The following is a 27,800-nucleotide window of genomic DNA, read 5'->3' as shown; positions in this document are numbered from 1 at the left end:
TCCTAAGGTTGAGATGTCATTTGTCTAATCAAGGCAAACACAGGAGTCAGTGTGGTCTCAAATGGAGATCTGTCCAACTCCAAAGTCCACATTCTCTCTATAATCACAAGCTGCCTTTCTATAAAAGACACTTCATTCATCTTTATCACTTTGTCACACTTCTCAACTGAAGGGGAAATTAAATAACTTCACATTTACTACAGAAAAGTACAAACACATTAAAGTTAAATACAATACTAATAAGTGCTATTTTTAAGATTGTATTTATTGATTTTTAGAGAGAAAGGAAGGGAGAGAGATATAGAAACATCGATAAGAGAGAAACATCCATTGGCTGCCTCCTGCACACCCCCTACCGGGGATCAAGCCCAGAACCTGGACATGTGCCCTGACCCGGAATTGAACCAGCAACCTCTTGGTGTATGGCACATTGCTCAACCACCTGAGACACAATGACCAGGCTGATAATTTTTTTAAACTGTAACAATTTTGCCCGGCCGGGCATGGCTCAGTGGTTGAGCATCGGCCTAGGATCCAGGAAATCACAGGTTGATTCCTGGTCAGGGCACATGCCTGGGTTGTGGGCTCGATCCCCAGTCGGGGGCGTGCAGGGGGCAGCCGATCAATGACTCCTTCATCACTGATGTTTCTCTCTCTCTCTCTCCCTTCCTCTCTCTGAAATCAATAAAGATATATTTTTTTAAAAAAACAATTATGACTTACATTTATGATTTTACCTAGTGAATAGCAGCCAAAATTAAACAGAAACAGGTAAATACTAGATAGAAAACTCAGAGTTTCCAATCAACTACAAGTGGAAAAATATATATGATTTTAATCATTTAAACAATAAGTAGGAGAACTCAGGAAAAAGACCTTGACTACACCCTCCAATATCAGCCTGTCCTGCCTGACCCACCCAGCCTCATGATGCCATATGGAACTCCTTCTTCTCCCAAAGCACCAGATATTTCAGTCCTTGGGATCCTAAGTCATACTCCTCTCAGCCTAGCACACATTGCCCTGTCCCATCTTCCACCATATTCCCATCTTAAGAATGCCTGGCACATAAAAAATAACTGAGTGATATATGAATGAATGTACTGTCTCAGTTAATGTTAGCAATTTTCAAAATGCAAAATTACAATTAAATGTACCTGGTAAAGTCATTTTTAATTGAAAATTTAGAAAGTAAACTCCTATTACAAAACTCATCACATAAAAATGAAGTGAAACTCATTCCATTAAGACAGTAATATCCTGATACCAAGACAGAGACACCACAAGAAAACAACAGACTAGCATCCCTTATATATAAAGACAGAAATCCTCAAGAAACTAACAGCAACCCAAACACAATAACATATAAAAAATATTATATACCATGAACAAGTAGAATTTATTCCCGGAATGCAGGGCTGGTTTAACATATCAAAACCAACCAACCAACCAATGTAATATACCGTATCAAAAGAATGAGGCATATAGGGGGGAGGCACAGGACACACATGATCATCTCAATAGATGAAAAAGATATTTGCGCCCCAGCTGGGTAGCTAATTGGCTAGACTATCATCCTGATACACCAAGATTGCAGGTTCAATCTCTGGTCAGGGCACATAAAAGAAAGCAACCAATGAATACATAAATAAGTGGAACAACAAATTGATGCTCCTCTTTCTCTCATCAATAAATTAAAAAAAAAAAAAAAAAAAAATTCTGAAAACAGCCCCGGCCAGGTAGTTCAGTTGGTTAGAGCATCGTCCTTATACGCCAAGGTTGCAGGTTTGATCCCCACTCCGGGCACATACAAGAATCAACCAATGAATGCATAAATAAGTGGAACAACAAACTGATCTCTCTCTCTCTCCCCCCTCTCTCCCTTCTTCTGTCTCTCTAAAATAAATATATAAATTTTTTTTTAAAAAGAAAAGACATCTGACAAAACCTAATACCTTTCCATGGTAAAAAACATTCAACAATCTGATAAAGGGCACATAGTAAAAACGCACAGACAAAATCATACTTAATGGTGAAAAACTGAATGTGTTCCCCCTAGGATCAATAATAATAGAAGGATGTCAACTTTCACTATTCAACATCATACTGAAGTTCTAGGCAGGAAAAGTAGACAAGAAACAGAAATAAAACATTAGGATTAAAAAGAAAAAACTAAAACTGTATTTGCAGATGTCATGATCTTGTATATAGAAAACCCTAAAAATTAAAAAATAATAAAAATAAATGAGGTCAGCAAGATTACAAGATCAATATACAAAAACCCACTACATTTTATATACTAACATGAACCAACCAAAAACAAGTGGCTTAGTTGCTTGAGCATCATCCCATGCACCAGAAGGTTGCTGGTTCGATTCCTGGTCAGGGCACATGCCTAGGGTTCAGGTCTGATGCTCAGTAAGGAAGCAGTAGGCAGCCGATCAATATTTCTCTCACGTCAATGTCTCTCTCGCTCTCGCTCTCTCACACACACACTCTCCCACTCCCTTCCTCTCTCTGAAATCAATAAAGGCAATAAAATAAAAAAAAAGAAAACTTACTACAAAGCTACATCCATCAAAATGTGAGGCGCTACCCTAGCCAGTTTGCTCAGTGGTTAGAGTGTAAGCCCTCAGACTGAAGGGCCTCAGGTTCCATTCAGGTCAAGGACACATACCTCGATTGCAGGCTTAATCCCTGGCCCCAGCTGAGGCACAGGTGGGGGGAAGCAACCAGTCGATGTCTCTCTCTCTCTCTCTCTCTTCCACTCTGTCTGAAAAGCAATGGAAAAAAATAGCCTTGGGTGAGGATTAAAAAACATTTTTTTTAAAGCAGATATATGAATCCAGCTGTTTTAAAAAAAAAAAAAAAAGTATAGCACTAGCATAAGGATAGAATCAATGGAAAAACAGAAATGAGAGTCTAGAAATAAATCCATACATACAAGTAGTCCCCCCCATCTACAGTTTCACTCTTTGGTTTCAGTTATCTGCTGTAAACCATGGTCTGAAAATATTAAATGGAAAATTCCAGACATAAACAATGTATGTTTTACTTTATTTTATTTTATTTTATTTTATTTTATTTTATTTTTATTTTGTTTGTTTGTTTAACCCTCACCCGGGGATTTTTTTTCCATTTATTTTCAGAGAGAGTGGGAGAGAGGGTTGAGGAGAAGGAGAGACAGAAATAGAGAGATGGAGACATGGATGTGAGAGACATATAGATTGGTTACCTCCCACCCCCACCCCCACCAAGGCTGGGGAACAAACCTGCAACCCAGGTACGTGCACCTGACCAGGAATAAACCCACAACTTTTCGGTGTGTGGGCCAATGTTCCAACCACGGAGCCATACCAACCAGGGCTGAAATATGCTGGGGGGTTTTTTTGCATGTTTTTATTGATTTCAGAGAGAGGAAGGGAGAGGGAGAGAGAGATAGAAACATCAGTGATGAGAGAGAATAGAGAGAATCATTGATCGTCTGCCTCCTGCACACACCCCTGCTGGGGATCGAGCCCACAACCTGCACATGTGCCCTGACTGGGAATCAAACAGCGATCTTCTGGATCATAGGCTGATGTTCAAATGCTAAGCCACGCCGGATAGGGCCTGATATATGTTTTAAATTGTGTACCATTCTGAGTAGTGTGATGAAAGCTTGAACCATCCTGTTTCGGCCCTCCCAGAACATGAAATCATCCCTTTGTCCAGCATATCTACACTGTACACCCTACCTACCCGTTAGTGACTTGGTAGTCATCTACGTTATATCGGTTATGGGAAAGAGAAAGAGAGGCAGGTCACATTCACATAACTTTTATGACAGTGCACTGTTATAACTATTCTATTTTATTATTAGTTATTGTTGTTAATTTACAAATTAAACTTTATCATGTGTGCCCATCCAGTGTGGCTCAGCGGTTGAGCACTGACTTATGATCCAGATCGCAGTTCGATTCCCAGTCAGGGCACATGCCAGGTTTTGGCCTCAATCCCCAGTGGGGGGGGGTGCAGAAGGCAGCCAATCAATGACACTCTCAATACTGATGTTTCTCTTTCTCTCCTCCTCTCCCTTCCTCTCTCTGAAGTCAATAAAGATATATTTTAAAAAAACACCAGAAACTTTATCATTTGTATGTATAAGAAAAAATACAGTATGTATAGGGTTTGGTACTATCCAAGGTTTCAGGCATCCACTGTGGTCTTGCAATGTATCCCCTAAGGATAATGGAGGACTACTGTATTTTCATCAATGATGCCAAGACCATTCAATAAGGAAAGAATAGTCTTTTCAACAAAAGGTGTCAGGACAACTAGATCCACACACATAGTAAGTTGGGCCCCTACCTCACACCACACAAAAATTCAAAATGGATCAAAGACCAAAATGTAAGAGAGCTAAAAACGTAACTTTTAGGAAAAAGGATAGGAGTAAATCTTCCTGATCTTGGATGAGGCAATGGTTTCTTGGATAGAGTAACAAAAACACAAGCAAAGGGGAAAAAAACAGATTAACTGGACTTCATTAAAATTAAAAACCTTTGTGCTTCAAGAAAATGAAAAAGCCCTCCATCCAGTGTGGCACAGTTGGTCCCATGCGCCAAGAGATCACCAATTCAATTCCTGATCAGGGCACAATTCCAGGTTGTGGGCTCAATTCCCAGTAGGGGGCATGTAAGAGGCAGCAGATCAATGTTTTTATCTCTCTCCCTCTCTCTCTCTAAAATCAATAAAAACATATTTAATTTAAAAAACAGAAAATGATGAAACCCCACAGAAGAAAATATTTGCAAATCATAGCTGATAAAGGAATTACATCCTTATATCCAGAATACATGAGAAACTACTATAACTCAACAATAAAAAGTAACCCAATTTTTTGTGTTAATCCTCAGCAGAGGATATTTTTTCCATTGATTTTTAAAGAGAGTAGAAGAGGGAGGCGGGGAAGAGAGAGAGGGAAAGGAACATCGATGTGAGAGCAACAGATATGGGAGAGATACACAGACTGGTTGCCTCCCACATGCACCCCATCAGGGGCCAGGGAATACATCTGCAACCCAGGTATGTGCCATGCCCTTGATGGGGAATTGAACCTGAGACCTTCGGTATACGGGCTGACACTCTAACCACTGAGCCACACAGGTCAGGGAAAAAGTAACCCAATTTTTTATTTTTTTATTTTTATTTTTAAATATATCTTTATTGATTTCAGGGAGAGGAAGGGAGAGGGAGAGAGAGATAGAAACATCAATGATGAGAGAGTCATTGATCAGCTGCCTCGAGCCCACAACCCAGGCATGTGCCCTGACCAGGAATCGAACACCGATAGCCTGGATCCTAGGTCGACGCTCAACCACTGAGCCACACCCAGCTGGGCAATAACCCAATTTTTTAAAATAGGCCAAGGATTTACATAGAATCTCCAAAGAAGCTGTAGAAATGGTCAATAAGCACATGAAAGGATGGATGTTTGACATCATTAGTCATCAGGGTAATGTAAATCAAAACCACAATGAGATACAGGTACACTTAATACTCTAATAGAGCCCTGGCCAGGATGAGTTGTGCTTTTTAAGAGGGTGAATTTTCCAATATGTGAGTTATACATTGATTTTTTTAAATGTTGTTACTAGGCTTTTAAAATTTGTAATTATGTAAGTAATATATATTCAAAGTTGAAATACTAAAGAACTTCTTATGTAAAATGATATAAATGTAGGATGTTAGTTTGATTTTTAAAAGTCCATGCTTTAAAACAAAAAATAACTTAGAAAACAACAAAAAAAGAGAGAGAAGCCCTGCCAGGCGTGGCTCAGCGGTTGACCCAGGATCCAGAAGATCGTGGTTCGATTCCCAGTCAGGGCACATGCCTAGACTGCTGGCTTGATCCCCAATCAGGGGCCTGCAGGAGGCAGCTTATCAATGTCTCTCTCATCATTGATGTTTCTACCTCTCCCTCTCTCTCTCTGAAATCAATAAAGATATATTTTTTTTTTTTAAAAAGGAAAAAGTATAGAACATCCAAACTCTAGGTTATTTATTTACCAAACAAATGCTCATTTTTCCTTTCCCCCTTAGATCAAGAAGTATCTTCATTAAGAACCCCCTCTGAATCTCAAAGAGAGATTGATACACCCATGTTCATATCAGCATTACTGACAATAGCCAAAAGGTGTCCACTGACTAATGAACAGATAAAGAAAACGTGGTACTACTTACAATGGGATATCTTTAAAAGAGGAAGAAAATTCTAACACATGCTACAACACAGGTAAACTCTCTGAGGACATTACACTAAAAAAGCCAGTCACAAAAAGATAAATACTGTATGATTCCACTTATATGAAACACTGAAATTCAGAGGCAGAAAGTAGAATGGTGGTTGTCAGGGGCTAGGTAGAGGGAGAAGTAGGAAGTTGTTTAACAGGTAGTTTCAGTTTTGCAAAATGGGAAGAGTTCTAGAGAACAGTTGCACAAAAATGTGAACATTCTGAACATTATTGAACTGCACAGTTACAATTGGTTAGAAGAGTAAATTATATGCTGTATTTTACCACAACTAAAAATAACAAATAACAAAAGAATCCCCACTAAAACAGGCACATTCATGCATTGCTAACTGGGGAATTTGGCAATATCTTTCAATATTACAAACATTTTTAAAAATATGTTTTTATTGATTCCAGAGAGAGGAACGGAGGGAGAGAGAGAAACATCAATAATGGGTCACTGATCGGCTGCCTTCTATACACCCACTACTGAGGATCAAGCCCACAACCCAGGCATGTGCCCTGACCGGGAATCGAACCATGACCTCCTTACTGGTTCACAGATCAACATTCAACCACTGACCAACCACTAAGCCACACCGGGTGTGCACAAAAATTTTTTTTTTTTTTAATGTATCTTTATTGATTTCAGAAAGAGGAAGGGACAGGGAGAGATAGAAACATCAATGATGAGAGAGTTGTCATTGATTGGCTGCCTCTGGCACACCCCCAACTGGAGATCGAGCCCACAACCCGGGCATGAGCCCTGACTGGGAATCGAACTGTGATTTTCTGGATCCTAGGTCAATGCCCAACTACCAAGCCATACCCGGCCAGGCACAAACAAACATTTTTAACTTTGATCCACACTTCCAGTTCTGGAGATTTACCCTATAGTTGTATTTGCATACATTCAAAACTGCTTATATAGTGCTTGCTTCAGCAGCACGTATACTAAAATTTGAAAGATTCAAAGAAGATTAGTATGCCCCCTGCAGAAGGATGACATGTAAATTCGTAAAGCATTACATATTTTAAAAAAAAACACCAATTCCAGCTGGAATGGCTTAATAGTTGAGCATTGACCCAAGAACCAGGAGATCACTCGTGTTGCAAGATCGATTCCCAGTAGGCGGTGTGCTGGAGGCAGCCCATCAATGATTCTCTCTCATCGCTGATGTTTCTATCTCTTTCTCCCTCTCTCTTCCTCTCTCTGAAATCATTAAAAACATATTAAAAAAAATAAAAATAAAAATAAAAATGTGGGAGGCGGCCACAGAAACTGAAGATGTTAACTGAGCAGATATGATACAAGGGTACTTCGCTGGTTACTTTTTAATATTTTTTAATCACATACCTATTAAAAAATTCAATTTGAAAAAATAAGGCAATTAATTCAGCTTAAAAGTGAAAGTAGCCCTGGCCCAGTGTGGCTCACTTGGTTGAGCATCATCCCGTGCACCAAAAAGTCACCAGTTTGATTCCTGGTCAGGGCATATATGCAGAATGTAGATTCAATCCCTGGTCAGGGTTCATTTGGGAGGCAGCCAATATGTTTCTCTCTTGCATCAATGTTTCTCTCTCTCTCTCTAAAAAAATCAATAAAAATTTTTAAAAACTAAGTTAAAGTACATCATCACTGTCTATTTTATATCCTTAAGCTTTCTCCTCTAATTAAACATCATTTCTTGTTGAGTGGGTATGGTAATCAGGCCCCTAGATGACCCCCAATGATTCCTACCTCATGGTTATGTGTGCCTTGTGTATTCCCCCCTACACTGCATCCCCTTGTATCTTCATGCTTGGTCTCTTCTCATCTCTTGAATCACTCACTCTGGAGGAAGCTAGCAATGTACGCTGTACCCTATACTGTAAGCAGCCCTATGCACAGGTTCACATGGCAAGGAACTGAGGCCGCCTACAAACAGCCAGCAGCCATATGAGTGAGCCATCTTGGACAGGGATCCTACAGCCTTCAAATGACAGTAGCCCTGGCAACATCTTGCTTGCAATCTCATTAGAGACTCTGAGTCAGAACCACCCAGCTAAGCCACTCCCTGATTCCTAATCCTCTGTGACATAAATGTTTACTGTTTTAGGCTGCAAAATTTGAAGGTCATTTGTTAGGCAGAATAGATAATAAACTAAAAAATTAACTAAAATAAAAAACAGATCGAGAATATTTATATCCAATGAGATAAAAGGTTAATAGCTATAAAATATTAAAATCAAACAGATTTTGTGGTAGTATTATATATCCACTTAATAAAAACTTAAAGCATCAATGCTATAAAAATTGACTTTACTTTTATCAAAGTGTGGCAAATGCTAGACTCATAAACTATTTAGACCTGTGCAAAATGGTACAATCTTTTGGAATGCCATGCAGAAGTGGATACATCAAGAGGCGCAAAAAATTTGCCCTGGCTGGGTGGCTCAGTTACTTGGAGTATCGACCCTTTTTTCTTTCTTTTTTTTAAAATATATCTTTATTAATTTCAGAGAGAGGAAGGGAGAGAGGAGATAGAAAGATCAATGAAGAGAGAGTCATTAATCGGCTAAAGCCCGCAACCCGGGCATGCGCCCTGGCCGGGAATCGAACCCTGATCTCCTAGATCCTAGGTCGACGCTTAACCACTGAGCCACGCCCAGCCGGGTTGGAGTATCAGCCCTTATACCAATAGGTTGCAGGTTCAATTCCCAGTCAGGGTACATGCCTAGACTGTGGGTTCGTTCCCTGGTTAGGGCAAGTATGGGAGGCAACCGATCAATGTTTCTCTCTCACATCGCTGTTTCCCTCTCACTCTAAAAATCAATGAAAATATATCCTCAGGTGAACATTAAAAACAAAGAGAAACACAAAAAATTTAATCCATTACCCTAATTCCACTATTAGTTATCCTTAGGAAATAATTCCACAGACATTAATCAGTAAGGTACCTATCAAGATTTCACTTGTAACTCTAATATCTACTCCATCAAAGAACTAATTTCAGTAGTTTCATTACCTGCAATACTATTAACACTTATGCCCCAAAGCTCTATTATGTTAAAAAAGCACTTTATTATTAAGTTTTACTTATTTGTTGATTTTAGAGAGAGGAAGGGAGAGAGACAAACATGGACTCGCTGTTCCACCCACCCATGCACTCTTTGGTTGCCTCTTGTATGTGCCCTAACCAGAGATCAAACCTGCAATCTTGGTGCATCCAGAGGATGCTCCAACCAGCTGAGCTACATGGCCAGGGCTAAAAAAATACTTTAAATGAAAACTTTATTACTTCTCAACAACTGCTCTGTAATTATTTACATCATGGTATGGTGGAAATACTGTTTTTTGGCATAATAATAATTATAAAAATAGATTCAATACACTGTCAATTGAATCAACTGCAATGTTAAAAGGTATGCCTTTGAATGTAAAATTATGAAGACAATTAGCATGACATTAATAATGTGTGTTATTTTAACTGGTTATAGTTATAACTTGCACATCACCTACTTTCACCAGAGATCCCCCAGAAGCTCCAATTACAGCATCAAAAGAAATTAGAAATGACAAGGGGAATACACCCTCATAACTCACAAAGAAAGGCTATCTTTCAGACTCTTCCTGGTATATAAAGGGATATCATATAGCCAGTAATTATTTTTAATTTAATCCAAAATGGACTGTATCCTCCCAGCAATCCTTAAAAGAATATCATGGTATTTTATATAAGGTCATTGGAGATACAGAATTTTAGAAGCCTTAATAAAGAAATTTCACCTAATACAGGCAACAAACACTAAAATCTGTTCTAATTTATTAAGGGGAAACCACAAGTATGTATGATTTTATTGCTTCCCTAATAAGTTATCTCAAAGTAGAATTAATTTTTAAAAATTATTGTTTGTATACAGCTATTATAAAGAATGTAGATCATTGAGAATATATATAGGGTGTCCCAAAAAATTGCATACACACATTAATAGCTGATAGCTCAATTTTGAAAATGAAATGGATTTTAATAAACACTGCCTCTATAATTACTCAACATGTGTGTATACATTTCTTGGGACATCCTATATAAAGCACTCTCAAAACTCAACAGTTTAAAAAACCAAACAATCCAATTAGAAAATGGGCAAAATATTTGAATATATTTCATCAAAGAGGACACATAGATAGCGAATAAGCACGCAAGAAGATGTTCAAATCATTACCTATCAGGGAAATAAAAATGAAAGTGATGAGGACTGCCCTAGCTGGTTTAACTCAGTGGTTAGAGCATCAGCCTTCTGACTGAAGGGTCCCAGGTTCAATTCTGACCAAGGGCACGTACCTCAGTTGCAGGGTCAATCCCCAGCCCTGATCAGGGCACATGCACGAGGCAACCAACTGATGTCTCTGTCTCACACTGATGTTTTTTTCTCTCTCTCTTCCACTTGCTCTGAAAAGCAATGGAAAAAATATCCTCCATTGAGGATTAAAAAAAAAAAAGATGAGGACCTGGCCAGTGTTGCTCAATGGTTAGAGCATTGGTCCCGCAAACTGAAAGGTCTCAGGTTTGATTCCCAGTCAAGGGCACATATGTGGGTTGCAGGTTCGATCCTGGCCCCAATTCGGGTGTGTGTGGGAGGCAACCAATGAATGTCTCTGTCTCTCACATCGATGTTTCTCTCCCTCCACCTTTCTCTCTCTCTAAAGCCAATAAAAACATATCCTCAGGTGAGGAGTCAAAAAAAAAAAAAAATAACGACATATCATTACATAACTATCAAAATGGCCAAAATAAATAGTGACAACACCAAATGATAGTGAGGGTACAGAGAAACTAGATCACTCATACACTGCTAGTTGTACATGGCACTCACTGTGGAAATCAGCTTGATAGTTTCTCATAAGACTAAACATTACCATACAATTCAGCAATTGTACCATTGGGCATTTATCATAGAGAAATGAAAACTCATGTTCACACACAAAAACCTATACATGAATGTTCATAGCATTTTCACTTCTAACATCCAAAAACTAGAATAAGCTCAGATGTCTTTCAACAAGTGAATAAACAAACTGTGGTGTGTAAACACAATGGGGTACTATTTAGTAATAGTAAAAAATGAATAAAACATAGATATACTCAACAACTTGGATGAATCTCCAGAGAATTATACCAAGTAAAAAAAAAATCCCAAAAGGCTACATACTATATGATTCCATTAACATAACATTTTAGAAATGACAAAATTTTAGCCCTGGCTGGAGCTCAGTTGGTTAGAACATCGTTCTGATATGCCAAGGTTGAGGGGTTGAGGGTTCAATCCCAGGTCAGGGCACATACAAGAATCAACCAATGAATACATAGGTAAGTGGAACAAATCAATGTCTCTTCCCCCCACCCCTCTTTCATTCTCTTAAAAAAAAGAAAGAAAAATAACAAAATTTTAGATTAATACTTGAAAAAGGTTGGAGGAGGAGCAACCAGAAGGGAGATGGGTATGGTATAAAAGGGCCACAGGAGAGATCCTCATGGTGTTGGAACCATTCAGCATCTTGACTGTGGTGATGTGTATAGGAACCTATACAGGTGATAAATATGTAGAGACCTTAATACACACACACACAAATGAGTACAAATAAAACTTGGGACATCTGGAATCTGTCCTTATAGAAATACAGAATTTTCGCCCGGCCAGGCGTGGCTCAGCGGTTAAGCATCGACCTAGGATCCAGGCGATCAGGGTTCAATTCCTGGTCAGGGCACATGCCCGGGTTGCGGGCTAGGCAGCCAATCAATGACTCTCTCATCATTGATGTTTCTATCTCTCCCTCTCCTTTCCTCTCTCTGAAATCAATAAAGATATATTTAAAAAAGAAAAAAGAAATACAGAATTTTCTTTCTTTTTTTAAAAATATGTTTTTATTGATTTTTAGAGAGAGAAAGAGAAAACATCGCTATGAGAAAGAAACATCAACTGGCTACCTCCTGTTAGACTGGGGGGGCAGGGGATTAAGCCCACAACCTAGGCATGTGCCGTGACTGGGAACTGAACCGGTGACCTCTTGGCGCATGGAACAACACTCAACCAACTGAGCGACAATGGCCAGGGCAGACTTTTCTTTTGAAAACAAAAAGTATGAAAAACAAACAGTGAGAAAGCCTGAGTAAGATTGGTGAACTATATTAACACCAAATCAATATCCTGGCTGAGATATTAGATGTTTTAGCAAAATGTCACCATTGCAAAAGCAGGTAAAATTTACAAGGGATCTCTCCATATTCTTTTTTTTGTTAATCCTCACCTGAGGATACTTTTTTCCACTAATTTTTTAGAGAGTGGAGAGGGAGGGAAGGAGAGGAAGAGAGAAACTTTCCATGTAACAGAGACACAGCGATTGGTTGCCTCCCACAAGCACACGGACTGGATCGAACATGCAACCTAGGTACGTGCCCTTGACCAGCAATCAAACCCACAACCTTTCTGTTCAAGGGCAGCGCTCTAACCACTGAACCACATTGGCCAGGGATATATTCCATTTTTAAGTCTAACTTTCTTTTACCGTGAATATTTATTACTTTTCTAACTAAAAAGATTCATAATGATTTCCTCAAAAGGCTACATATGTATCATTTTTAAAAGTTTCAGAAACCATTCTACAATGAAAACCACACCCTGAAAACCAGAAGGTGAAAATGAAACATTTATATCCATGACAAAAGACAAGTGACAAAAAGCAACAACGTAATAAAAAGCAACAAGGTAATAAAGTTACACCACTTAATAGTTGGGGTACAAAGAGATACTGATCCTATTGCACAAATTAAATTCTCCTGATTACCAAACAAAAATGGATCAAATTCCTGATTATTAAACAAAAATAGAAACTGTCAACAGTAGTAAATGTCCTTATCAATTAAGCAAGAAAAGAGTTTTGGAAGAATAGAGACAAAAGCAAAAGTATAAAGATATGTTTCTCAAAATTCACAGCTAACCCTTTCAAATTGCATTTGACTCTTGGTATGTAATAGGCATCACTTTCTGAGCACTACTTCAGAACTAGGTGCTTCAAATAAATTGTCTTTTGCACCCTCTCAAACAACCCTGCAAGTAAGATAGTAGCTCTAACATAGAGATGAGTAACTGGGCCTCAGAAAGATTAAAAGGACTTCTCCAACTAAACAGGTAGTACAATACACACTCATAGAGATTGGTCCAACATAAAGCCATGATTTAATATCCTTAATTAGGGGATTGAAAGTAAGAAGGAAGAGAAAAATGACTGCTTGAGAGATGTTAGGAAGTTCAAATTCAAAGGCCTTAGAAACTGAGTATACAAGGAGATGAAGGCAAAAAATCTCTTAAATTTTAAAATTTGGTACATTGAGGACAAGAAATGAGATTCCACTCATCACCTTCCTAAAATTTATTCCTCTCTCCAACTTGTATTTCTGTAATAGCACCATTCATTCTTTTACTCAATAAATATGAGTAATACAAAGAAGGCACCATGCTACACAGTTAAGATGCAAAGATGAATCAAACCAGGAAGATAAAGGCATGAGCGAAGGGACAGTGAACAGTAGGGCACCACTAACAATTCAGTTTGGCTTAACCCAGGATGCCCTGGGTATAGCATGAGATTTGGAATGGTCAGGATGAGGGGCCCTATCAAAGAGGACACTGAATTTGGGCTTTATTTGGTAGGCAAATGGGAGAGAGTAAGGCACCAAAGATAAATCTTTAACCAGAGACTTAGTATTTCTCATTTCAGAGGTCAAAGGTGACTATGTATAAGAAAAATAGATTGGAAAGAAAACTATATGAAGACCAGTGATAAAGACCTCCTAGTAGAATGAGAATGAAGAAATGAAAAGACTGCCCAAACAGGCGTGGCTCAGTGGTTGAGTGTCGACCTAGGATCCGGGCGATCGGGGTTCGATTCCCGGTCAGGGCACATGCCTGGGTTGCGGGCTCAATCAATGACTCTCTCATTATTGATGTTTCTATCTCTCTCTCTCTCTCTCCTTTCCTCTCTCTGAAATCAATAAAGATATATTTAAAAAAAAAAAAAGAAAGAAAGAAAGAAATGAAAAGACTGAAGGAGTATGTATAATTTAGAAATAACATAAAAATTCAACTCTATAGACTGGCACACAAGGCCTATCTTTATAATTTATCTCCTGACAACCCCATTCCTCCCAGATTCCTATCACATACTTTCTTTTCTTTGTTTAGTATGTTTTTATTGATTTGAGAGAGAGAGGAAGGGAGAGGGACAGAGAGACTGAAACATTGATGAGAGAGACACATCATCGATCAGCTGTCTCCTGCACACCCTCTACTGGTTATCGAGCCCGAAACCTGGGCATGTGCCCTGACTAGGAATTGAACCGGTGACCTCTTGGTTCATGAATCAACACTCAACCACTTAGGAACACCAGCTGGGCTCAAATAATTTCTTGACACTTGCCTATGCTATTCCATTACACATGGGCATGTCTCTGTTCATATTATATATAACCCCTGTGAAGTTCTTCCTGATTACTCCAGGCATATCTCTGCCACACACCCACAGTACTGCATCTATAACACCTATAAGACCACTAAGTATTCTGTATTGTCATTGTTTACACTTGTCTTCCCCACACAGTCAAGTTCCTTAAAAACACAGACTAAGTCTTTCCTTTCTTTTATACTAGCAATGGCTAGCAAGGAGGAGGCACTCAAATGTGTTTTGACCATTTAAATAAATGACTCCAAGGTTTCCAGCCTTGAAATGAAAAGGAGGAGGATGCCATCATTAAATTGAAAGACACATTTGGCAATAAAAAAGCTTGGTTGGTAATTAGATTTCTTGGTCTGAAGCTCAGAAGTCAAGTTGATAGTTTTCACAGCAGAATAACAGTAAAGTGAATCAATGAAAGTGGATAATACTGCAGAGAATTAAGGAAAGAGGATGAGAGCAAGCAGGTAAAAAAAACTGTTTAAAGGGATGGTGGTGAAAATGCTGCAAATCTAATAAGATAAATATGGAAGTATCATTTGTAACTTACAAAGAACAGCTTCAGTAGAGTGGAGGATACAGAAGCCAAACACGAGGGCTTTAAGGAAAGGTAAAGTACACAGCTCTTCCAAGAAATGCACCAGTAACGTGGAAAGATAATTGAAGGGTTACAGGACAGAAGGTGTCATCCTGTTTTTAGGCAGAAAAAGTGATGCAGTGGAGAGCTAGAGAACAAAGATCCCAGAGGGAAAGAAAAAAGAGTAATGAATAGCCCAGCTGGCGTGGCTCAGCGGTTGAACATCTACCTATGATCCAGGAGATCGCAGTTCGATTCCCAGTCAGGGCACAAGCCCTGGTTGCAGGCTCAAGTCCCAGTAGGGGGCGCGCAGGAGGCAGCAGAGCAATGACTCTCTCTCACCGTTGGTGTTTCTCTCTCCCCCTCGCTTCCTCTGTCTGAAATCAATAAAAATATATTTTTTTAAAAAAAAGAGTAATAAATAAAATAAGGTCCTCCAGCAAGGACAGTCAGAGAGCAGAACCTAAGAGGTGTGAAGAAAGGATCAATTTTCTTCTCAGAAACCAAGGGAGGAAGCAGAGAATTGCTGGGATGAAGAAAGAACCCCTGAGGAATCTTTTATTTGGCTCAGGCACCAACATGACAAGCCTTGGACATCATCTACACCCATCCCTCTCCCTCATTCTTCAAATCCACGCTCCACTTTTCCACAATCCAGGCAACCCCAAAAGGGATGTCAATTTCACTCTTTGAAATAATCTTAATGGAGCAGTGCCCTTGGCACTCCTGATCTGTCTCTTGCTTCAACAGTGTTTGGATAGAACAGATCCAGAGAAGCCCCCCCTTCTCCCAGCCTCCAACCACCCTCCAATGTCTTTTCCAGTTACCACCTTCCCAACCACCTCAGTTGTCGTCAGCCTCTGAGACCAGCCAACACTGGGTTTGTTTCTTTTTTTAAAAAAAATATATCTTTATTGATTTCAGAGAGAGGGAGAAAGATAGAAACATCAATGATGAGAGAGTAATTGATTGGCTGCCTCCTGCACGCCCTCCACTGGGGAACGAGCCCGCAACCCAGGCATGTGCCCTGACCGGGAATCAAACCGCGATCTCCTGGATCCTAGGTTGATGCTCAACTGCTGAGCCACGCCAGCCCAACACTGTCTTTTGACTGTAACTCCCTATTGCTACGCAACCACGAGCTCCCAAATTTGTCAGAATTACGCCACCAAGGTGGAGGCTGCCATCAACCGCCTGGCCAACCTGCATTTGCAGGCCTCCTATACCTACCTCTCTCTGGGCTTCTATTTGGAACATGACGATAATGCTCAGGAGGACATCAGCCACTTCTTCTGAGAGTTGGTGGAGAAGTGTGAGGGCACTGAGCATCTCTTAAAGATGCAAAACCAGTGAGGTGGTCGCATTATCTTCCAGGACATGCTGAAGCCTTCCCAGAGTGACTGGGGCAAAACCCAGGACCTCATGGAAGCCACTATGGCCTTGGAGAGGAACCTGAACCAGCCTTTTTGGATTTGCACACCATGGGTTCTACCCACGCAGACCCTCATCTCTGTGACTTCCTGGAGAACCATTTCCTGGATGAGGAGGTGAAACTCATCAAGATGGGGAACCACCTGACTCACTCCTCAGGCTGGCCAGCCCCTAGGCTGGGCTGGGCGAGTATCTCTTCGAAAGGCTCACCCTCAAGCAAAACCAGGGGCCTTTGGAACCCAGAGGCCATTGAGGGGCCCCTCTGCATTCCCCTGAGTCTGGCTTTTACCTGAGCCTCTCCCCCAAATCCCTAGCCATTCTTTTAACCACCCTGGAGCCCTCTCCCATGAACTGGACCAAATGGAAACAATAAAGCTTTTTACAGCAAAAAAAGAGAATATTACTGGATTTACGCTTTCTTTCTACTGCTGACTCCGCTCAAGTTTTAAGTTTTAATTACTACTGCGGCCCTGGCTGAGCAGCCCAGTTGGTTGGAGCTCCATCCCAACACGCCAAGATTGTAGGTTCAATCCCCGGTCAGGGCACATGCAAGAATCAATCAGTGAATGCATGAATAAATGGAAAAACAGATTGACCCCTGTCTGTCTATATCTCTCTCCCCTTTCCTCTCCTCTCTAAAAATCAATCAGTAAATTTTTTTAAATTACTATCGCAACAGACTCCTACATCCTAATCTTGCCTCTACTCTCCCCCAGCCAAAGTTTCCCAAACACAGATTTCGTATCACTTCTTAACTAAAATCCTTAGCTGGCTCCCAGTTCCTATCACATTAATATCAAATGCCACAGTCTGAATTTCTATGCCCTATTACCTGACTACCTCCAACCTACCCAACCAATATCCAGCAAGCACCTTCTAAAAATACTATGTTTATTTAATTCTCCACATCCAAAGTACTCTCCTAAACCAAACCCAACCAAGAGCAGATGAAGCCAATTCAAGTTCCATTTCTTCCTTAAAGCCTTGACTGCTCTAGATTTCATATCTCTACACTCATCTTCCTTAACCACTTAAACATCAATAGCACAGACTTAATACAGGGACTGGTTTGTGATTATTTTCTATATCCCCAAGACTGGTACTGGGCAAATATTGTTAAAACACCAAAATACCTATTTTTATTTTTTTATATGTATTTTTAACTGATTTTAGAGAGAGGAAGGGAGATGAAATAGAAACATCAATGAAGAAAGAGAATCAATGATCAGCTGCCTCCTGCACACCCCCTACCAGGGATCGAGACCAAAACCCAGGCATGTTCCTGACTGGGAATTGAACCGTGATCTCTAGTTCATGAGTCAGTACCCAACCACTGAGCCATGCTGGCTGGGCAAAACACCAAAATACCTATTTTTAATTTTTTTTTTTAATCCTCACTAGAGGATATTTTTCCATTGCTTTTCTTTTTTCTTTTAATATATCTTTATTGATTTCAGAGAGGAAGGGAGAGGGAGAGAGAGAGAGAAACATCAATGATGAGTCATTGATCGGCTGCCTCCTGCATGCCCCCGACTGGGGATCAAACTGGCAACCCGGGCATGTGCCCTGACCAGGAATCGAACCCGGATCACCTGGATCCTAAGTTGACGCTCAACCGCTGAGTCACACCTGGCTGGGCTTTCCATTGCTTTTCAGAGAGAGTGGAAGGGGGAGAGAGAAACGTCATTGTGAGAGAAACACATCGATTGGTTGCCTCCCGCTCACACACCGACCTGGGCCAGGGATTGAGCCTGCAATTGAGGTATGTGCCCTTGGCCTCAACTGAACCTGGGACCCTTTAGTCCGTGGGCTGACACTCTAACCACTCAGCCAAACCAGCTCAGGTTGCTGTGTTTCTTTAAGTCAATGTAAATAATAAAGAAGAGCCCTGGCCAGGTAGCTCAACTGGTTACTGTGTCATCCTGATACGCCAAGGTTTCTGGTTCAATCCCCAGTCCAGGCACATACAGGGAATCAACCAATGAATGCATAATAAATAAGTAGAACAAATCGATGTTTCTCTCTTTCTATTTCTCCCTCTCTCTCTCCCCCTTCCTCTCTCTAAAACAATTTAAAAATAATAATAATAACAATATTAATAATATAATAAAGAACAACTTTGCCCTGGCCAGTGTGGCTTAGTTGGTTGAAGAATTGTCCTATACACTGGAAGGTTGTGGGTTCAATTCCTGGTCAGAGCACATACCTAGGTTGCAGGTTCTATCCCCAGTCTGCAGGCCTGTCAGGAGGCAACCAATCGATATTTCTCTCTCACATCCATGTTTTCTCTCTCTCCGCCCTCCTCTCTGTAAAGTCGATTTAAAAAAAAGTACTACTCCAATTACAGGCAAGGAAAAGATGATCTAGATCAACCAGTAAACAAGTGACAAGGATAACAGTACAGGAGGTTCAAAAGAGTGTTGAGCCCCTGCCAGTGGCTCAGTTAATTGGAGCATCATACCATACACCAAAAAGGTTGCAGGTTTGAGTCCCAGTCAGGGCACATACCTAGGTTGCAGGTTCTTCCCCCAGTCAGGCACTTAAGGAAGGCAACCAATCAATGTTTCTCTCACATCGCTGCTGCTCTCTCTCTCCCCTCCTCTCTCTAAAACCAATAAAACATATCCTCTGGTGAGAACTTAAAAAAATAAATAAAAGAATGTTATGAGTATCTAAGGATTAAGAAATGCTACTGAATGACAAAATGGAAGATAAAACAAGACTGGAAAAATAGTAATTTTTTAAAAAATTGATTTTAGAGAGAGGAAGGGAGGAGGAGGGGAGACAGAGAGAGAAAAGGAGGGAGAGGGAAAGGAAGAGAGAAACATCCATCGGTTGCCTCCCACATGCACCCCAACCGGGGATTGAACCCTCAACCTGGGTACGTGCCCTGACCAGGAATCGGACCCACAACCCTCTGATGTATGGGACAACTCTCCAACCAACTGCACCACAGCAGCTAGGGCAGTAATTCTTGAAGCTGGGTGAGGAGTACATAGGCATTTCTACTATTCTCTTCTTTGGTATATGCTTGAAATTTTCCATAGTAAACACTTTTAAAAAGAGAACCCCACTAAAACTGATTAAGTCCTTAAATTTTTAAAAAAAAATATATCTTTACTGATTTGAGAGGAAGGGAGAGGGAGAGAGATAAAAATATCAATGATGAGAGAGTCGCCTCCTTCACGCCCTCGACTGGGGATCAAGCCCACAACATGGGCATGTGCCCTGACTGGGAATCGAATCGTGATCTCCTGGATCCTAGGTTGATGCTCAACCGCTAAGCCACGCCCAGCTGGGCCTTAAATATTTTTATAAGAATTTATTTTCCTTATGATCATGATGAGAAAGTGAAGAAAATTAAAGTACGTATGTCATCTCCTTAATGTACAATTTCGCTGGACAAAACTTTTTAAAATCTTTTGATTCTCCCCTTGTAACAAACAGTTGTCATCATAACTAAAATTTTGGTAAAGGTTTAAAAACTTATTTTTACAGTTCTGAATTTTACTTTTCAATATGAAATCCTAAATAATCCTTTTTCTCCCTGTTTACTTATAAGATGTTAGTCCCCACTATAAGTGGATTCATTTTTAGTGGTCCTCTTCTTTCGACAGAGGATCACCAGTACATGTCCATCAGACCATCCTGGAACTATCTACATCCTAAGAACTTTGAGGATCCCCAAATTCATGAATACCGTCATAGTATAAAATATCGGAGCAAAGAGTAGAAGACAAACAACTTCGCCAGAAGTTACTTCAGGTCCAGGCAGGTATCAGAGACCTTCAAAAGTCACTAAAGAAAGCCAAGAGTACTCAGATAATTCTATGGCTTCAAGGGTTTCAGTATTGTCTCTGATAACCTCAAGTGCCTTGTAGGTTAACCTATGTCTTCTATGACATCGCTTTTTTACTAAAAGGCTATGAAGACCCAATGAGACAATAGAGACCAAAGCACTTAATAAACTAAAGTACTGCCTGTTTAAACTTGGAGGTCTGGAGATCAATCTTCCTTCAAGATTTTATCCAAGCTTTGGCCAGGTAACTCAGTTGGTTAAGGAATTGTGCCAATATGCCAAGGTTGCAGGTTCAATCCCCAGTCAGGGCACATACAAGAATCAACCAATGACTGCATGAATAAGTGGAACAACAAATCAATGGTTCTCCCTTTCTCTCTCTCAAATCAATCAATAAATAAAATGTTTTAAAAGATTTTATTCTTTTCCTACAATGTACAAAGCTGCTTATGTACAAAGTACATGTATACTGGCAGGAATTAGAAGATAGCAACCCAATTAAATATAAAAGCACCAGGTCAGGATTATTAACTATAATGACATTTATGACAGGAGGCAAGCAGTCTGCTTATAGTTAGATATACAAAACAACAGACAATATGATCTTGAATTATGTGTCTTTATCTAATTCAGGCAGGGTTTACAGTCCTAATAACTACTATTACTTTTGCCAAGAGAATCTTATTCTATCACAATATTACAGTCAGAATTAAAGACAAACAGCATTTGCTAAGAATTCTCAAAAATTTCCAGCCCTGAGTAAGAGTAATACAGAGTAAGTATTACACAGTAATACAGAGTAAGTGCCCTATATTGGCTGCATCAATGAATCAACTGTGAATAGCCTGAATACATTATACCTTTCCTAAGCTGTATTGTTCAACTAAATTTGCATTGAGACTGACTTCACTTTTTTAAATCCTCAGTTAAAAAATATCAAAGTTGAAAATCAAAGCAACAGATTTCAAACACAATCCTGAATCAAATAAATTAAACCCCTGGCCGGGTAGCTCACTCGGTCAGCTCCTCATCCAGATATACCAAGCTAGGGGTTCAATCCCCCGGTCAGGGCACATTAAAAAAATCAACCAATGAATGCATAAACAAGTGAAACAACAAAATGATGTTTCTCTCCCTCCCTCCCTCTAAAATAAATAAATTTTTTTAAAAAATAAAAAATTAAGCCTTAGAGCAATTCAGATTTTTCTGCCTGAAAAAATTTTTCTACGTTTACGCAAGTTTGCAAACTTCCATTTTAGATGAGTAACACACTGTCTATAGGCTCCAATATTTTCAGTTGTTTTTAATAGAACCAATGCTCCACTGGTATCTCTTAATGAGAACCAACAATGAGATTTCTACTTCTATTTGTACGCTTCTAGAGAAAAATCTATCTCCACCGTTAGATCTAGGGTCTTATGTAAATACAATTGCAAAACTATATGCAAGGTGTGGCAAAAGTAGGTTTACAGCTGCTCGTATAGAAAGTAATAATAACAATACAAGAATAAACTGTTTCTTGTACTCACAACTGTAAACCTACTTTTGCCCCACTCTGTATGTATTTGTGTGTGTGTGTGTGTGTGTGTGTGTGTGTGTGTGTGTGTATATATATATATATATATATATATATATATATATAATAAATGTCAATGTGAACCCAAGAAAAAGGATTTGTCTGAGCTGCCAATAGGCTGCCAACACAGCCTATAGACTCTAAAAAATATCTAGGACAATACAGACTCAAGATAACTACCAAAACAAAAATTTTACATCTATAAGTGCCAAGTTAAGAAACCAAGAAGTACAAAAGCATATTTAAGATATGAATCAATAAAAACAAAAGTGACACACCCACATTCTCCTTTTCTAACTTTAAAGAACAGCAGGGCTACACGGTAAACTGAATTACTTAATGCACTCAAAACAATCACCACATGCCGTAAAATTTCAGTTACATCCTGACATAGTATGTTAGAGACATTTGTTAGGGGGAAAATTTGACTGATGTCTAAAAAGTCCGACTCATCTTAGCTACCTTTAATTTGTGCACAAAATGCACTTCAGCCTGCAACAAGAGTACCCCTTCAACTAAGAAAATAAGCCATGCCCTATGGGGAAACAGGACTCCAGGTAATTAATTGGTTCACCTGTAACTCACAATGCCAGCAAGCCAAAGTACTTAAAAAAAAAAACCTAAACAAATGTATACCTCCATATTGATAAAGTAAATCTAAACTAAATCAAATGCCCTTGAAAGTTTAACTCTTAATCAGCCCTCAAAGAAGAGTTAATTGGAAAACTCTAAAGAACCAAACTCATACAATATAAATTTAAAAATCAAAGTAAAATTTCCCCAAAAAGCTTATCATTAGCAATTGACTTTGAGCTGTGAATTGATAAGCAACCAAAAACCAATTAGTTATGTTTCCATTTAAGTTGCCTGTATATATACATTAATGTATATATTTAAGTTGTACCAAAACTGCTTACAAATGGCAATTCCTGGGAAGTAGATGATGATGAAGTTCCAGGTAATTCTAGCATGTTTCCTAATGTACTGGTACTGGAGTCTGGATCATCCTGAAAAGATAAATTTATTGAGTTTAATTGCTCTTCTATGGTAATGTTTGTATCTCCTAGTGAAAAGGGGGCTGGGAGAAGGGCTGCTTTTTCATTGCTGCCGTCCACTTCATTTCTTTGCTTATTTTTCTGTGTTTCAGTTTGAGGAGCTAATGGCAAGAATGGCGATTTGACTGCACCGTGTCTACTCTCTGGTGTGCTGTCTTGTTCATTTCCCATGGCCACGTCTACACCATTCTCTGATTTAGGCTCATAATTGCAGGTGGCATTGGTCTGAGTTTCCTCAAAGATTTCCTCTATACTCTCATCCTCTGTGACTGGCTGTTCTGGGTCCATTTCAGAATCTACATCTGCATCGTCCACACAAGTAAAATTCTCAAAGTGCAAAAAGCCATTCTTGACAGTCTTTGTTACTTTTACCTGGAGTTCAGGGGAGTTATTACAAGAGAGTTCCTGTTTCATAGCAAGTGCTGTTGGACCACCAGGACTCAAGGAAGTGCAAACAATTGGCGACTGAGCTCTTGAATCACTTTTTTCAGGGTCTTGAAAGGATTCTGATCCATCAGCAGACCCATTTAAATACTCTACATTGATCATGGAGGCCAAATCCTGTAGTCTCCGCAGTGGAATGTAACAAGATGGAGAATCTTGTCCATAAGCATTTTGGGATGTTCCACTGGCAGTCGACAACTGCATAGTACACCCATTAAGTGGCTCAGAAAAATTGGATTGACCATTACCGAAAGGGCTGTCCTTGTCTTCAGGGGCATCTAAATTGACTGGATTGGAAAAGGGCAGCAGGCAATTTCTTCTAGGTAGTTCACAGGTCTGATCCATCCTGCGCCAGCATCAACCTGGAATCCAAAAACACAGCAATTAATCTGAGTTAAAAGGTCATTTGACTTATCTTCAAAATGGCAGCCACTTCTCAAGGCCTAGTGGCCTCGATGTCTTTCAGATGCACTTCCATGGGCAGAAAAGTTCTCCAGCTGACGACGGAAAAATGGCCTCGGTGAGCCTCCATAAACTCCATCTTTCTGGAGCTGGGCAGATCTTGCCACATGGAAACAGCCCGTCCCTTTTTCCTGCACTGCAGACTGGTGGACAGTAGGGTTGAACTACGATTAAAATCCCTTTGGCAGTAGAAATACCCAAATCACAAATAGGAATCGTCTTCCCCCTCCCTCGCTGAGGATATAGCAACCGGATTTCCCGAAAGGAGGGGAATGTGGGGTTCGAGAGGGGGGTTCCAGACGCTGCACAAAAAGGTTACCCTCCCTCCTTCCAGGCTCCCTCGGCTCAGTGGTCACAATAGCGCTGCTCCCTGCGCCCAGCCGGCGCCGGAGCCTTTGCAGCGGCCGTACCCAGGTCGCAGGCCAGTCGGCCGAAGGGGGTGCACCCCGAAGCTCGCCTTCCTGACTACAGGCCAGCTCGATCCACAGCTGCAGGTCCCAGAGGCTGGGACACTGCAGGGGTCGAAACGGAGGCAGCCGGTGAAGCCAAGTCAGGGCAGCAGCAGCTGCTGCTATAGCTTGACAAACATGGCTGCTGCCGACGCCGCCGCCGCCTGCCCGGGCCGCGCTCCTTCCCGCAGCCGCGGTAGCACCTCCCGGCCGAGCCGATCGCCCTCATCAATATTCAGCAGCAAGCAAAGTTTATTGCGGGAGGGCAGCGGGCCCCGTGCCCCCCAGCCGGCTACCTGAGGGGCGGCAGAGGCTGAGGTGCGCGCGAGAGGCCGGCGGGACACGGGCCGTGCCGGGAGGAAGTTCGCGGCAGCCCGGCCGGCTAGGCCTGAGCCCGGCTGGTAGTGATGGAGGGGGAGGGGGCCCGAGGCTGCAACGCAGCCGGCCACCAACCCCGCGCCGCGCCCGGCCCTCCCCCGCGCCCCTCACCTCACCCTCACCACCACCACCACCACCACCACCACCACCACCATCTTCCCCGCCCGGCCGCCTCCTCCCTCCTCGCGCCAGCCCGCCGCCCACCCCAATGTACTAGTTACCGTGCCCCGTGCCCCCTCCCGGGCCGGCTGGGGGGAGGGGGTGACCCTCATTACACTGGGGCGCGAGGGGAGCGGTGGGGAGAGAGCGGAGCCGCTCGCCGCACCCCCCTCCCCCCCCGCGTCTCTCTTCAGGGGAGAAGGCAGCGAGCGCGACCTGCCCCGGCCTAGTCTGCTGCCGCGGCCACCTCCTCCTCCTCCTCCTCCTCCTCCTCCACCACCTCCTCCTCCTCCTCCTCCTCCACCACCTCCTCCTCCTCCTCCTCCTCCTCCTCACACCCCCACCGCGCGCGCCCCCGTGGCGGCGCGTGCGACCGAGCGCCTCGCGCCCGCCCGCGTGCGGCTGGGGCCCCGAGTGCGCGCGCACCCCTGCCCCCACCGCGCGCGCGCCCCCTTGCCTCACTCTTCGGGGTTCAGGGCGGGTGAAGTCGGGCTCACGAGCGTGCCGTCCAATCAGAGGAGCCGCCGCTGCCGCCCCCTCCCCTCCCCCTGCGCGACCGCTCGCAGCCCAGGCCTACGGGCGGGCCGGGCTGCCCGGGCGGGGCCTGAGGCGGGCTCCCCAGGAGCCTCGCGCGCCTCCTGGGAGAGTCAGGGCCTACGGGCGTCGTGGGTGGTACTCCGGTCCCCTCACCTACCTCGGGGCGCTGAGCTGGCCCCAGACTGCACACAGCTCCAACACCCGACCCGTCTCGAGTCCCAACCCCGGCGGTACCTGGCCCGACTGAGGCCTGTCTGACCGCCCCGCCAGCCCTACTCGGGCCCGCGTCAGTCCCGGCCTCCATCTTAGGTTATAGCCCGGGCTCCCCATCCACTGGGCACCTGCCTTCAGCCCGCTCGGCTCGGCCCGAGGCCAAGGCACCCCCCCTCCCACCGCGGGGCTCACCTGGGGGCTGGGGCTGGGGTCTTCGAGGCCTCAGGCCCCGAGCAGGCGCGGCCGCAGGTGAACCCCGTGCCCGGCCGCACCCCAAACCCACACCACCACCACAGACCAAGCTGAGCAGGAAACAAAATGGAGTCAGCAGCTCGGGTCTGCCTCCCCGAGCCAAGCCCGTGCAGCCCCAGGGCTCCCTTCTGCCGCAGGCCCGACGCCCAGGAGGCAGGGGGCTGGCTCGTCCCGGGCGCCGCGAGCAGCTGCCGTAGAGCTACGCAGACAGGCCGGGGACTCGGCCCTGCGGGCCCCACGGCTCCTCACCCACCACCCCTTCCCTTCCCCCTCCCCCCTATTCCTCTCCCTCCCCCTGCCCCTGCCCGGCCTTGAGGGGTGAGCGGCTACCGGGAGCCGGGTCGGGTCGGGTTACCCGCCTGGGCACTGCCCGCCCTGCCGTGGCCTCGGCTGGGAGGTACGGCCGAGCGACCCCCGCGCTGAGCCCACCCCTCGCACCCGAGCGGGGAGCAGCCTGACAGCGCGCCCGCACCTCGCGGTGCGGCCCCCGCCCAGTGAGGCCGAGTCCCCGGTTCGGGCACTGCCGGGACGAAGTTCCCTCGCCACCCCCGGGCCCAGGGGTCCTCGCCGCCTCGGGCGGGGCGAGGGGAGCGCTGGGGGAGGGGTCCGCTAATCCCTGCACCGCCTCCCGCGCCTAGCCTGGGTCTCGGCCTGGCACCGGGACTCCGGCCGCGGGCGCGGGCAGGCGTCGGTCGGTGCGGGCGCGCGGGACAGGGGATGTGGATGCGGGCCCGGGGCCGGAGGGGCCGCGCCTCGCACCGCGGGCGCTGCAGTTCTCTGCACCCAGGCAGATGGCCCTCTCGTGCCACTTGAGCCGGGCGCAGACCGCCTGCTCCTCAGCCTGGCTCCCCGAGGAGCGCTCGCCTTGCCCCTTGGGGCTGGGCACCGGGACCCCGGTGGAACTGCGCTGGAGGGTGGACCGCCGGGCTGGCCCCGACAAGTCCGCTGACCTGATCCCCGTTTTGGGGCGCTCTGGACCTCGAGGCCTGCACCCGGCGCTCGCCGCCCCGCTGCAACGGGCAAGGGCGGCCACGGTGCGTTCGGCCATCCAAGAAAGCACAAGGGCGGGTCGGGGAACTCAAGCCTAGGTTGACCTCTCGACTCCAGCTCCCCAGGTCCTTCCCCCAGCCCGGTCTGACCCCCTAGGCTTGTTCTCCAGCAAAAAGCTCACCTCGGGAACTAGCTGGTCCCTAGAGGGCTAAGTGCATCCTCACTGTTTAGAAAGAACCACAATCAGCCACCGTAAAAAATTCCACCTCCTCCAGAAAGCCTTCAGTGATTCGGGTTAACTCCAACTAAAAAGCTGAGAGCACCGCCCTCGACAGCCACGTGACTACCATTTCTCCCGGACTTAGTAAACATACATAATTATTGTATGTGGAGCCCTTACCCACAGCCCTTCCCTTAACTCAGAGCCCGCCTGGGAAAGCCCTTTTGGTGTTGTCCGGCACAGCATCTGCTGTGGAGCTCTCTAAACTCCATCCTTCAGCCTTCCCAATCTTCACCGGACCAGGCTTGGAACTCAGGGTGCCCCTAGCCTCCTGCTCTCCATAGCCCTCTGTCCAGCGGTGAAGATGCAGGCCCTTCCAAGACTGCAAGCAGGCTTTCTCAAAGGAAAGGTGTTCCCTGGAACCAGAGCGGTGAGGGGCACACTGTTCCCCCAGGGTGCCTCCTTCTGTTGAAGACAGTGAAGTACCCTGAA

At 43.5% G+C, this 27,800-nt stretch overlaps 1 protein-coding gene and 1 pseudogene across 10 annotated transcripts in view; one reads left to right on the top strand and one right to left on the bottom strand.

The window, feature by feature from the left end:
* Positions 1–26,349, bottom strand: part of NSD1 (nuclear receptor binding SET domain protein 1) — a 151,001-nt gene extending 124,652 nt beyond the window's left edge. For 2 of the 9 annotated variants that reach the window (XM_081135000.1, XM_081135005.1), the window contains exons 1-2: positions 25,159–25,359; positions 23,067–24,010 (exon numbers count right to left, since the gene is read on the bottom strand). In XM_081135000.1, coding sequence (XP_080991126.1) covers positions 23,067–23,993 — 927 coding nt within the window. In that variant the 5' untranslated portion in view covers positions 23,994–24,010; positions 25,159–25,359. Of the gene's footprint in view, positions 1–23,066; positions 24,011–24,429; positions 24,445–24,520; positions 24,602–24,855; positions 24,935–25,158; positions 25,390–26,038 lie in introns of those variants that run through there. The other 7 variants (XM_081135007.1, XM_081135006.1, XM_081135008.1 and 4 more) reach the window with 7 other exon arrangements.
* LOC308555583 (ferritin light chain pseudogene) lies at positions 12,695–17,050 on the top strand (annotated as a pseudogene). Its single transcript has 2 exons — positions 12,695–12,705; positions 16,486–17,050. The product of its transcript is annotated as a ferritin light chain pseudogene (transcript).
* Positions 26,350–27,800: the final 1,451 nt, after the last annotated feature.

Source organism: Miniopterus schreibersii, assembly GCF_964146895.1.
Source record: "Miniopterus schreibersii genome assembly, chromosome: 4".
Taxonomy (NCBI): domain Eukaryota; kingdom Metazoa; phylum Chordata; class Mammalia; order Chiroptera; family Miniopteridae; genus Miniopterus; species Miniopterus schreibersii.
Note: the sequence above shows the minus strand (reverse complement) of the source record. Positions and strands in the feature narration are given on the sequence as shown.